General features: G+C 49.8%; 1 protein-coding gene and 1 pseudogene across 1 annotated transcript; one reads left to right on the forward strand and one right to left on the reverse strand.

Moving 5' to 3' along the window:
- Positions 1-1,329: 1,329 nt before the first annotated feature.
- On the reverse strand, positions 1,330-5,348 carry LOC126487765 (forkhead box protein H1-like; annotated as a pseudogene).
- Positions 5,349-6,041: 693 nt separating this feature from the next.
- Positions 6,042-10,830, forward strand: Calr (calreticulin). Its single transcript, XM_050120700.1, has 9 exons — positions 6,042-6,210; positions 6,569-6,670; positions 6,862-7,065; positions 8,041-8,135; positions 8,225-8,434; positions 8,518-8,631; positions 8,799-8,942; positions 9,899-9,991; positions 10,085-10,830. The coding sequence occupies exons 1-9, from the start codon at positions 6,120-6,122 to the stop codon at positions 10,277-10,279; spliced, it is 1,248 nt and encodes a 415-aa protein (XP_049976657.1). The 5' UTR covers positions 6,042-6,119; the 3' UTR covers positions 10,280-10,830.
- The last annotated feature ends 893 nt before the right edge of the window (positions 10,831-11,723 follow it).

Genomic DNA, 11,723 nt, shown 5'->3' on the forward strand with positions numbered 1-11,723 from the left:
CCATATGGAGGTTCTTCAATGCCTATCATTCTTTTGTGAAGTAGATTGGTGCTGCCAGAGACTCACATGTTTCACTGTCATGAAAAACCTTAGGTTATTAAACACATTAAATGCCATATTCTGTAGGTCTCTGAAGTATTTGAAGATCACCTATCTAAAGTATATGTCTAGTCTTGAAAATATAACATAACTACAAGTTTGATTATTATATATGACTAACTACTAACCTGTATTTCTTAATTATAATTACATTTTTAAATGAGCTGCATAAGCACAATATCCCAGACAAGAGTAGAAACATACATAGAGTATAACAGAAATAACTTTAAATTTGTATCAATATAGGCAGATTATATACCCAAATCCATACCATTATAAAACATTTGAGGATAACAGTTGTCTTTTTATCCTGTATTTTTATATCCCCTCTAAACTATGACAAACATCCATAACCCACCAAATGACCAAAAGTACCCACCCACCTCTTGAGAATGTGCACATTTTGCTCTGTAGACTGCTTCCTGTTGTATGGGGGTGACAGTATCTCCAGGGGACCCTGAGAAAATTGAAGTACTGGTCATGCCTGGGGAAAATTAGTTGTAACATTTGTTGTCCAGTTTCAGAGCTGTTCCCATGCAGAGGGATCAGCATATCCCTCTCTTGTAGTTTTCCTTGGTTTATTTCTTTCTGTCTGTAATTAGACAGAAAGACAGGATTTTCAGGGGGTCTTCCCTGATCAAACCTGATCTCTACTAACCTTGAAGGAATCCATTGCCTTTCCTGTGGAAACAAAAGCATACCCTCTCTCCCAACACAACACATTTTTTTTTTCGAGACAAGGTTTTTCTGTGGCTTTGGAGTCTGTCCTGGAACTAGCTCTGTAGACCAGGCTGGTCTCGAACTCACAGAGATCCATCTGCCTCTGCCTCCCGAGTGCTGGCACAACACATTTTTTGAATTCCAGTTTAAAGACATCCCCAATGCATGTAGGCTGGTTTGTTACCGCAGTTTCTTTTACAATCCAGTGTCTTTCAGTAGCTTTCATTTGCTTATCAGCATTCAAAAAATCCAAAGTCAACACAGCACCACACACGATCCAAACTCCCTGTGTGTTTCCCATCTTTGCATGGCTTATTCATTTGTATTACTTTACTCTCTTTTTAAAGACTTTATTATTTTAAACTATTTTTTCCTATGACTGGCTATGCCCATTTTCTTTTCTTTCTTAAGCCTATGCACATTTTTGAACACACTGTAACCTTTTTAGAGTTTTTTTTCCCATCTACCCAGGGGTAGAAGGGAGAGGCAGCCCTTGCCTGCCTTGAACTATTACAGGCTGTACCAGGAGAGCAGCCAGCCGGGGCAGGAGCAGCCAGGTCCCAAGGGTGACTGGCTCACACATCATAGATGCTCTTGTTGGGTGGTACTCCCTGGAAGAGGGAATCTAGATCACAGAGAAGGTCCAGGGACCCTTGGGATTCAGTACCTACACTCCAGTAGGCTGGGCTGGTTGAAGACAGGCACTGGGGACAAGAGATGGGAGGTGGTGTGGCCAAAGGCACTACTACATTGGGAGTGTAGATGGGCAAGTAAAAAGTGGGTAGGTGTCCCCACAGGGAAGCTCTGCACCCCTTGCTGGACATTCTCATGGGATCTTGGGAACCCTGAAGTAAGTGGACTGGCCAGGTGCCTTGCTCTGGGGAAAGAGGAGAAGGCCTGATGACTCCCCCTTGGGAAGTCTCCCCCTCTATTCTTGTGGGCCCAGGAAGGGAGCAGAGGGGCCACAGAGGCTTCTCAGTGGAGTTACGGAGCGCAGTACACATCTCTTCTTCCCCCTTCTATCTGGTACCTGCCCAAGCTGAACTGCTCTGTCCAGCTAGCACAGGCTGCTGGGGCCATGTTGATCATTTCTGGGGGTCCGCTAGCAGGGACTGGATGATGAAACTGTCCCTGGATGGTAGTGGGGATTGGGCGGCTGGTAAGGCCGGCCATGGAGCAAGTATGGGCTCAGGTCCTTGATGAAAGCTCTGTGAGTGCCCCGGGGCTGCCATTGCCACTGGCACAGGGCAGTGTTCTGAAGGCACAGTGCCTCTGCTGGAATCAGACTCACATCCATGGCCCAGAATGCCCTTGCCTGGGGCTTTGCAGGGTCCTTGGGCACCTTATGGAAGCACCAGTTAGAGGAAAGGTTGTAGTAGTAGAAGTCCTTCCAGCCTTTGTAGTCGTCCCTGAAGAAGGAGAACACTGTCTGGACCTGACGGATAATCTGGGCCAGCTTCAGCCTGCAGAAAAGGGGTGCTGCCTGAATTACCAGGGTGATCATGCCAAGTAGGTGTGGGGGGCTTGTCATGACGCAGGTATCTTTCTTCCTCCTTGGGGGAGAGACTGCCTTTGAAGGCCTCAGATGAGAGGTGTTGCAAGACATCACTGGCAAGGAAGGCAGCCCTGTGCTCAAAGGTCTCTTTGTAGCCCTGACTGTCCTGGAACTCATTATGTAGGCCAGGGTGGCCTGGAACTCACAGAGATCTGCCTGCCTCTGCCTCCTGAGGTGGGAATAAAGGCATGTGTCACAACCACTCGACTGGGGAACAGTAATTTAAGTGTGGACCATGCCTTGGACTTTTTTGCTAGTGTAGGAACGGAACCCAGAACCTCATGCTTTCTAGGCAAGGGCTCGATCACTGTAGTATATCCCCAGTTCTGAGCCACGCTCGTACGAAATGTTCATCAACATTGTTTGAGCCTTTTACATATCAGCTCTAGTATTCCCCAATTCCAACCGTCCAGCAAAGTCCTGCAATATCAGCTCTAGTATTCCCCGATTCCAGCCGTCCAGCAAAGTCCTGCAGTATCAACTCTAGTACTTCCCAATTCCAACCGTCCAGCGAAGTCCTGCATTCAGGATTCATCAGTTTGATGAATCCCTCTCTCTCCTCAGTTCAAAATAACTTCAGTTTCCCCTTAAGGCTTATGCTAATTTCTTTCTTTTGTGACAGGGTCTCACTAAGTAACTTTGGCTTACCTAGGTCTCACTGTGTAGACCACCAGGCTGGCCTGGAACTCTCAGAGGTCCACTAGTCACTGGCATCCCAGTGCTAGGATTGAAGGTCTGCTACCATACCTGGTTTTTCTTAATTAAAAAAAAAATGTTAGGGGGCTGGAGAGATGGCTCAGTAGTTAAGAGCACTGCCTGCTCTTCCAAAGGTCCTGAGTTCAATTCCCGGCAACCACATGGTGGCTCACAACCATAAGGTCTGGTGTCCTCTTCTGGCCTGCAGACATACAGACAGAATATTGTATATTGTATACATAATAAATAAATAAATATTAAAAAAATGTTAGTATAGTTTCTGTGTACCAGAGCACATGTATTGCGGTCACAGGACAACTTTAAGGACTCCGTTCTTGCCTTCTACCATACCTGATGCAGGCTTTCTCTTGTTCATTTTTTAAAAATCTCTTTCTTTATTTTGTAAGAAGAAGGAACCAGATCTCATTACGGATGGTTGTAAGCCACCATGTGGTTGCTGGGAATTGAACTCAGGACCTCTGGAAGAGCAGCCAGTGCTCTTAACCTCTGAACCATTTCTCCAGCACAGTCTCTCTTGTTCTTTTTTACTGCTGGTGGTTCTTCTGTCTCTACCTCCCATCCTGCTGGAGTAGAGCTGGGTTTACTGATGTGCATTGCCACATTTGACTTTATGAAGGTTAATTTCACTTTATTCGTAGAGGTTCTTTGCCTGCATGTGTGTCTCCTGCATGTGTGGTGCCCACAGGAGAGGGCTTCAAATCCCCTGGAGCTGGAGATATGGATGGCTGTGAGCCTTCGTATTGGTTCTGGGAATGGAACTGGGCTCATTTGGAAGAGCAGCCAGTGCTCTTAACCACTAAGTCATCTCTCAAGCCCCCATATCCAGTTTCTGGGATTGAATGTGGGTTCTTAAGCTTTTCTGGTTAGCACTACACCATATCCCTGGTTCTTCTTTTACTTCTTTTAAAATATTTTCTTGTTTATTTCACTATGTAACCCTGGCCCACAACCTTAAACTCATAGAGATCTACCTGCTTCTGTCTCCTGAAATATGCTTTTCCGGTGTGTGTGGATGTCTACAGAGGCCAGAGTCCTTGGATCCACTGGAGCCGAGGTTGTGCACCATCTGACATGGCTGCTGAGAAATGAACTTGGGGGCCTCTGGAAAGAAGCAAGTGCTCCAAAATCATCTATCCAGTCCCCAACTTCACTGTGCTGCGGCACCAGGTCTTCTGTGATCCCTGCTGACCTCCAACTCACTATGCAGCTGAGAATGGCCCTGAAGTTCTGATCCTTCAACCTCTTGAGTGCCAGGACAATAGGCATACACCACTCCATCCTGTTTATTCGGTGCTGAGGAGGAACCTCGGGGCATCATGTATGGTAAACACTCTACCGACTGAGATACATCCACAGCCCCACTCAACTTATTTTCTGTATGTGTGCAAGCATGGAGAGCTCTGGCTGGTCTGGAGCCAGGCTCCCTTCTGCTCGGTCAGCCTCCTAAGCGCTGGGATTATAGATGTGCATTTGAGGGTCGTGTGGGCTACACAGCATGACTTGCAGAGGTAAGGATGTATCTCAACCCTAGAGGGCATGCACAAGTCCCTCGGTTCCATTCCAAGCAACAACGCAATAACATAAAGCTGGAGCATTGAGCATAGGTGTTAGTGGCCCAGGACAGGAAGGAGAACCAATCACAGGTCACGATCACTCTGAACTTGGATATCCTCCAGAGGGACCCAGACCAACAATAACTCAGTGCTGTGCACTGCCTGGGGGTGGAGCTCCAACTTCTTGACCTCAAGTGTCATTCACCTTTGAATTCCTCTCGCTGAAGAGGAAGCACTCCATTTTTGTAAGGATTCCCTGGGCCCAGCCCGTAGTCTGTCCCCACGTTCCCATTTCCTCAGTTTGGAAACACCTCCTATCCTCCTCCCCCTCCCCCCAGCAGCAGGCAGGGAGCTCACAGTCACTTGATTGAGTCAGGACTCCAGATCCAAGGGTCCTGCTTATCGGCCTGGGACTCTATCACCATTGCCATCTGTGTCCTTTTTTTCCCTCCTCAAACGGCACCCCTTCCCCTCTGCCTATAGCCGTTTAATTGCAAAAGCCAAGTCGTTTGTGGGAGACCACAAAACAGTGACCCCTTTCATTTCCCAGCTCTGCGTAAAAAAAGATAATAACCGTACCTCTCACCCGAAGAAACACGCTTACGGCCATACCCCTCTGAGACCTCTGTGTTTCCTGCCCTCAAACCGTGGATAGCCCTAAAAGGTTTCAAAGCATTTCTGCCAGATAACTCAGGGTCACCCATCTTGGCCTCTGTGATTTCAGAGAGGCAAAGCGACTTGCATCATGTCACACAGTAGTCTGACAGGCTTCTAGGACACTACGGGGCAGAAGGAGGAGAAAGCTGGCAATTTCTCTACTGGCGTGAGAGGCTGGAACACTAGAATGCAGCGAAACCCCAGGATACTGGCACTTGCCCTTATCCTGAACAGGAAAAGCGCTCCATCGGGTGGGCGTTCCCTAAGTGCAGGACGGATAGATAGAAAGTGGCGAGGAAACGTTCCTTCGTCCCTCTGTGCAGAGAGGATGGAAAATGGTCGAATTTGAGCCCGGGTCCCTCACGGTTAACACCTGGGCTCGCTCGCGCGGATTCTTTAAACGATTCGAAGGAAAGCCAGGGACTCGCACCAGCAAGGGCGGGGTTGGGCCGAGGCCCGGTCACGTGACCGGACCGAGTGGGCTCGGGGCCCCCACCCCACCGGGGGGGCGTCCCCCACAACGCGTGGTCGACCCTCATTGGCCCATGGTGCGACCAATAGAAATCGGCCATCTGGGATCCCAGCGTTCCGAGCCACAGCCTAACTTGCTGAGCCGACTAGGACGCAATGAGAAGGGACAGCTGTGGGTCTAAGCCAGTCAAAAGGGCCGAGGGGCGGGCTCAGCGGCCAGGTCAGGTTGGTGTGAGAGGTGGGTGCATATAAATCGGAGCCGCGGCGGCAGCGTCCGTCAGTACCGCAGAGCCGCTGCCTGACGATCGTCTTAAAGGGCCCGTGCGCCGCCGCCCCCTCGGCCCGCCATGCTCCTTTCGGTGCCGCTCCTGCTCAGCCTCTTCGGCTTGGCGGCCGCAGAGCCTGCCATCTATTTCAAAGAGCAGTTCTTGGACGGAGGTAAGGTCTGGGCCCGCCTCGAGGCTGCCTCAGCGGCGGCTGGGCCCGGAGCCCATGGCTGCCTCGCCGTGTGTAAATGTAATTAGGGTTCAGAGGGCCAACACTGTGGCCCCGGGGGACTAGAGCCGCGGGCGGTTCCTGTTGTGCGTCCTTGGGGGCCGTGGAAGGCACAGCAGTTTCCCGCGCCCGGAGTTGGGGTTCGTCCGAGGACCTGAAGCCGGCTCGAGGTGTCAAGTTCGAGGTTGGGATGGGAATCCCCCTCCCCGCCCCCACCTGCTGGTGACTTCGGACAGACGTTGGGTATGGGGGCGGGGGTCAGCGGGCCGGCTGATCTGACTCTATGCCGCCCCCCCACCAGATGACTGGACCAACCGCTGGGTCGAATCCAAACACAAGTCCGATTTTGGCAAATTTGTCCTCAGTTCTGGCAAATTCTACGGGGACCAGGAGAAAGATAAAGGTAAGAGGCAGGGAGTGGGTGTTGAGATTGAAGACGATTTCCTGGAGGAAGCTGTAGTCAGCGCTCAGAGCTTGGGCATTTCCCAGGAACCCGGGAGCCAAGGACAGGTGGGGGAAGGAAGGGGAGGTCATCAGTGCCCTTCGAGGGCTGGGGTACTCGGGGTCCGCCTGAACGACACTCCCATCCCACAGGGCTGCAGACGAGCCAAGATGCCCGATTTTACGCGCTGTCCGCTAGATTCGAACCCTTCAGCAACAAGGGCCAGACACTGGTGGTCCAGTTCACGGTGAAGCATGAGCAGAATATCGACTGTGGGGGCGGTTACGTGAAGCTGTTTCCGGGTAGTTTGGACCAGAAGGACATGCACGGAGACTCGGAATACAACATCATGTTTGGTGAGGGGGGAGGGCAGCCAGTGCGGTCCTCTGCCTGTTGGACAGTGGGTGTAGACTGACCCCTTTATACTCAGAAAACTGGTTTTCACAGCCATAGAAAGCACATGAATGAGGGTCTTTTTTTTCCCTGAAGGGATAACTAAAGGGTTAATCTATTTTAGTTGTAGATTTTTGTTGTTCATTTGATTATTTCTAGATGTTTCCAAATCTTAGAAATTAAGCCAATGACTTAATCTAAATCCCTGGAGACCCTTTTGAGTGCGTTCATGTTTATGCATGTATGTCTGGGCACCCTAGTGTGAAGGTTGGAGGGCAACTTCAGAAGTCTCTTATGTTATTTGGATTCTGGCATTTGAATTCAGGCTGTCAGGCTTGGTGGAAATCACTGATTTACCTCTAAGCCGCTTTGCCGGTCTTAGAATGGTAATCTTTTCAGATTTGTCCTGAGTGTTAAGAATCAGGTCTTTGACCCTGAAGTGGTGGCACAGGCCTTTAACCCTAGTCCTGGGTGTAGCGAAGGCGGCAGGTGCATCTTTGTAGGTTCCAAGACCGGGGGTATGTAAAGAGAAGCTGTCTCAGAAAAAGAAAATAGAATCGGGTCTTTATTCCTGGCTAGGTATACTGGTGCACACATGTGATTCCAGCATTTAGACCACTGAGGTAGATTAATAGTTTAAGGCCAGCATGAGTTATTTGTAACAGTGTCCTCTGTCAGAAACAAAATGGACTGGAGAGATGATTCAGTGGTTCCAGAGAACACAGGCTCAGCTCCCAGTACTCAAATGGTAGCTTCAGGATCCTTTATCTTGGTGGGTGGCAGGTGTCCAGTTCCTGCTCTGACCTCTGAGGCTCCTGCATATGCATGGTGCGCCTACATGCACGTGGAAGTTAATAAGTAGGCGAGGCTAGATCTTTCTCTCACAGAGAGGGCTAGAGCCTGCCTTAGTAAGCAGCCTGTGTTTGCTACTCGTATAGGTCCAGACATCTGCGGTCCTGGCACCAAGAAGGTTCATGTCATCTTTAACTACAAGGGCAAGAATGTGCTGATCAACAAGGACATCCGGTGTAAGGTGTGCCGGGGTAGTCATTTAAGTGACTGTCGTGGGAGGCCCAGGCAGTAGCCTGGTGGGAGGGGCTGCTCACCACCTTCCCTCTTCAGGATGATGAATTCACACACCTGTACACGCTGATTGTGCGGCCAGACAACACGTATGAGGTGAAAATTGACAACAGCCAGGTGGAGTCGGGCTCCTTGGAGGATGACTGGGACTTTCTGCCCCCCAAGAAGATAAAGGATCCTAATGCTGCCAAGCCAGAAGACTGGGATGAACGAGCCAAGATTGATGACCCCACAGATTCTAAACCTGAGGTTGGTGCTTGGACAGTGGCTCTTCTGCCATCATAGAGTGGAGGACCCCCTGGGCCCACTCTGACCTCCATGTGTATTCCTAGGACTGGGACAAGCCTGAGCACATCCCTGACCCTGATGCTAAGAAGCCTGAGGACTGGGATGAAGAGATGGATGGGGAGTGGGAACCACCAGTAATTCAGAATCCTGAGTACAAGGTAAGCTCGAGTGGTAGGTGTGGCTCACTGGTCAGATGCTTGCCTGTGCGCTGTAATTAATATTGCACTGCAGAAACAAAACAAGACGGGCGTTGGGGGTTCTCTGCAGGGCTGTTGCTTGAACTGAAGAATATGTCCACCTGTATTCACCTGGTTCTCCTCTGCAGGGCGAGTGGAAGCCGCGTCAGATTGATAACCCAGATTACAAGGGTACTTGGATACACCCGGAAATTGACAACCCTGAATATTCCCCGGATGCCAACATCTATGCCTATGATAGTTTTGGTGTCCTGGGCCTTGATCTCTGGCAGGTAAGACACAGGAAAGACAAAGGTTGTTGGCAAAGCTCACGTTGTAGGATCATACTGGTAGTTCTAGAGGGAAGAACCACCTCAAAGTGTCCAAACTCCAAAGCGCTGCATTTTATGAGGCATTTCTTGTGATGCCTTTTTTTTTTCATAGCACAGAAGAAAGTTGGGGTTTTGGGGACAGGGATGGGTTGGGTTTCCAGATAGGGTTTCTCTGTGTGGCCCGTGCTATACTGGAACTTACTCTGTAGAGCAGGCTGGCTTCAAACTTAGATCTGTCTGCCTTTGCCCTCCAAGTCCTGGGATTAAAGGTTTGCACTACCACCACCTTGGTAAGAAAGTTGGTTTTATTATTACTAATAGGTTTTAGTTTGTGTTTATGTGGGTGCACATACAGAGGTCAGAGGAAAGCTAGAAGGTGATTCTCTTCATCTTGTGTGTCCATCCTAGGAATCAACTCTGCAGCTACTGCCTTTATTTGCTGACACCTCACAGGAGGTGTTTGGCCCCACTGAGCACCTAAGTCAGCAGTGCAGGTCACTAGGGCAGAGGTTTATGTCTTAAAAGCATGGCTTTTGAACTGCAGTATCCCCTTTTTTCTTTTAAGAGTTTTGAGGCAGGGTGGTCTTGGTATGTATCCTTGGGTGTCTTGGAGTTCACCACATAATGTAGTCTGGCCTGGAGTTCTTTCCTCCTTGCCTTGCCACTGCACCAACTTAACCTGCCATGCCCCCTCCCCCACCGCCATCCCCCCCTTTTTTGGCAGCATTTCACTATGTAGCACTTGGCTGGCTTGGAACTCCATAAGGAGTCTAGCCTCTACCTCCTCAGTGCTAGGATTTAAAGGCATGTCCTGCCACACACCTTGCTGCCTCACATGGTAGAAATAGAATAGCCCTGTTCAGAGCCAGGGCTGTCAGAAGTCACTGTTGACCATCTGTCTTTTCATTCTTCCCCAGGTCAAGTCTGGCACAATCTTTGACAACTTTCTCATCACCAATGATGAGGCCTATGCAGAGGAATTTGGCAATGAGACATGGGGTGTCACCAAGGTTGGCTGGGGTTCCTGTCTTGCTAGGGGTCAGTTGCGGGGACTGGGAGGCAGGTGAGAGCCAGGTACTAAAAGGTGTGGTTCGTCCCCACAGGCTGCAGAAAAGCAGATGAAGGACAAGCAGGATGAGGAACAGAGGCTGAAGGAAGAAGAGGAGGACAAGAAGCGCAAAGAGGAGGAAGAGGCTGAGGACAAAGAGGATGAGGATGACAGAGATGAAGATGAAGAAGATGAGGATGAGAAGGAGGAAGATGAAGATGCCACTGCCCAGGCCAAGGATGAGCTGTAGAGGCCATGCCACCTGCCTCCAGGGCTGGACTGAGGCCTGAACACCCCGCTGCAGAGCTGGCTGCTCCCAATAATGTCTCTATGAGACTCAGGAACTTTTCATTTTTTCCAGGCAGGTTCAGATCTGGGGTGGATTCTGATTTTGTTCCCTGCCTCAACCCCCCCCACCCTTTTTTTTTTTTTTACTGGTGTTTGTCCTAATTCTTCAGCCCTCAACTGGCTTCTCGTTTTGAATCAACATCTTTTTCTTCTGTCCCTTTCTCTCCAACCCCTGGTCACTACCCTCCAACTCCAGAAAAAGGGGTGTGGAGGAAAAAGTCCTAGGCTTGAGATTGCATCTGCTCTCCTTCCTGGATCTCAGAGGAGGGCAGGAGAAAAGGGGGTGGTGTCTCCCCTGCCCCCAGCACTGAGGAAGAATGGGGGTCTTCTCATCCCCTTTCTCCCTTGCCCCCAGGACTGGGCCGCTTGTGGGGCAGCCAGTTCTAGCACAGCTCACACTGAGAGTGTAAGAACTACAAACAAAATTTCTATTAAATTAAGTTTTGTGTCTTCCCTACCGTGTTTCCTTCTCTGGGAGGATGTACGTCAGGGAATCAAGTGGCTTTTCAGGTTGCAGGTGGCTCAGGCTTGAGCTATTGAAGTTGGCCGGATCCTACAAAATGACATTGGTGCATATATATCTGTATCTTGTAATCTCAAGCAGGAGAGCAGCTGTCAGATTTGATTTTGTTTTCTAGACAGGATTCCTCCATGTAGCTTTGGAGCCTGTCCTGGAACTCATTCTGTAGACCAGGCTGGCCTCGAACTCACAGAGATCTGCCTGCCTCTGCTTGCCAAATGCCAGGATTAAAGAAAGGCGGGTGCCACCACTGACCGCTAGCAGCAAGTTTTGATGTCTGAAGTCCTAGTAAGTCCCTTGTCCTGGCAGCAGATGTGTGATGAACAGACTGATTGCTGACTGAGCTTAGTGACTGCTGGGCAGACACTTGAACCTCAATCTTAACCGTCTATTGTTAAGAACGGGCTGGAGCTGGGCATGGTGGCGCGCACCTTTAATCCCAGCACTTGGAAGGCAGAGACAGGCGGATCTCTGAGTTTGAGGCCAGCCTGGCCTACAGAGCGAGTTTCAGTCCAGCCAGGGCTACACAAAGAACCCTGTCTCAAAGAGTAGACTGGATCTCTTAGTCTACTTTTTGATACTGCTACATAGGATAGATAGTTGAGCTGTTTCAAACCTCGCGTTATTGGAGTGAATGCTGGTAAGTCATAGTCAAGGAACTAAATTCAGAGAGTGACTGGTTTAGCCCAAGGGCCCATGTTTCTAGGACTGAGCTAATAGAATGGGGTTGGTTATGCTCAGTTGGAGATGGCTTACCAAGCATGCTCTGGGTGCCTGCCTACCACAAGGGGAAAAGGGACTGAAAGGATTAGGGTCTCCCCACTGT

This window comes from Alexandromys fortis, unplaced genomic scaffold (assembly GCF_014885135.2).
Source record: "Alexandromys fortis isolate MF-2015 unplaced genomic scaffold, M_Fortis_MF-2015_v1.1 scaffold_186, whole genome shotgun sequence".
Lineage (NCBI taxonomy): Eukaryota > Metazoa > Chordata > Mammalia > Rodentia > Cricetidae > Alexandromys > Alexandromys fortis.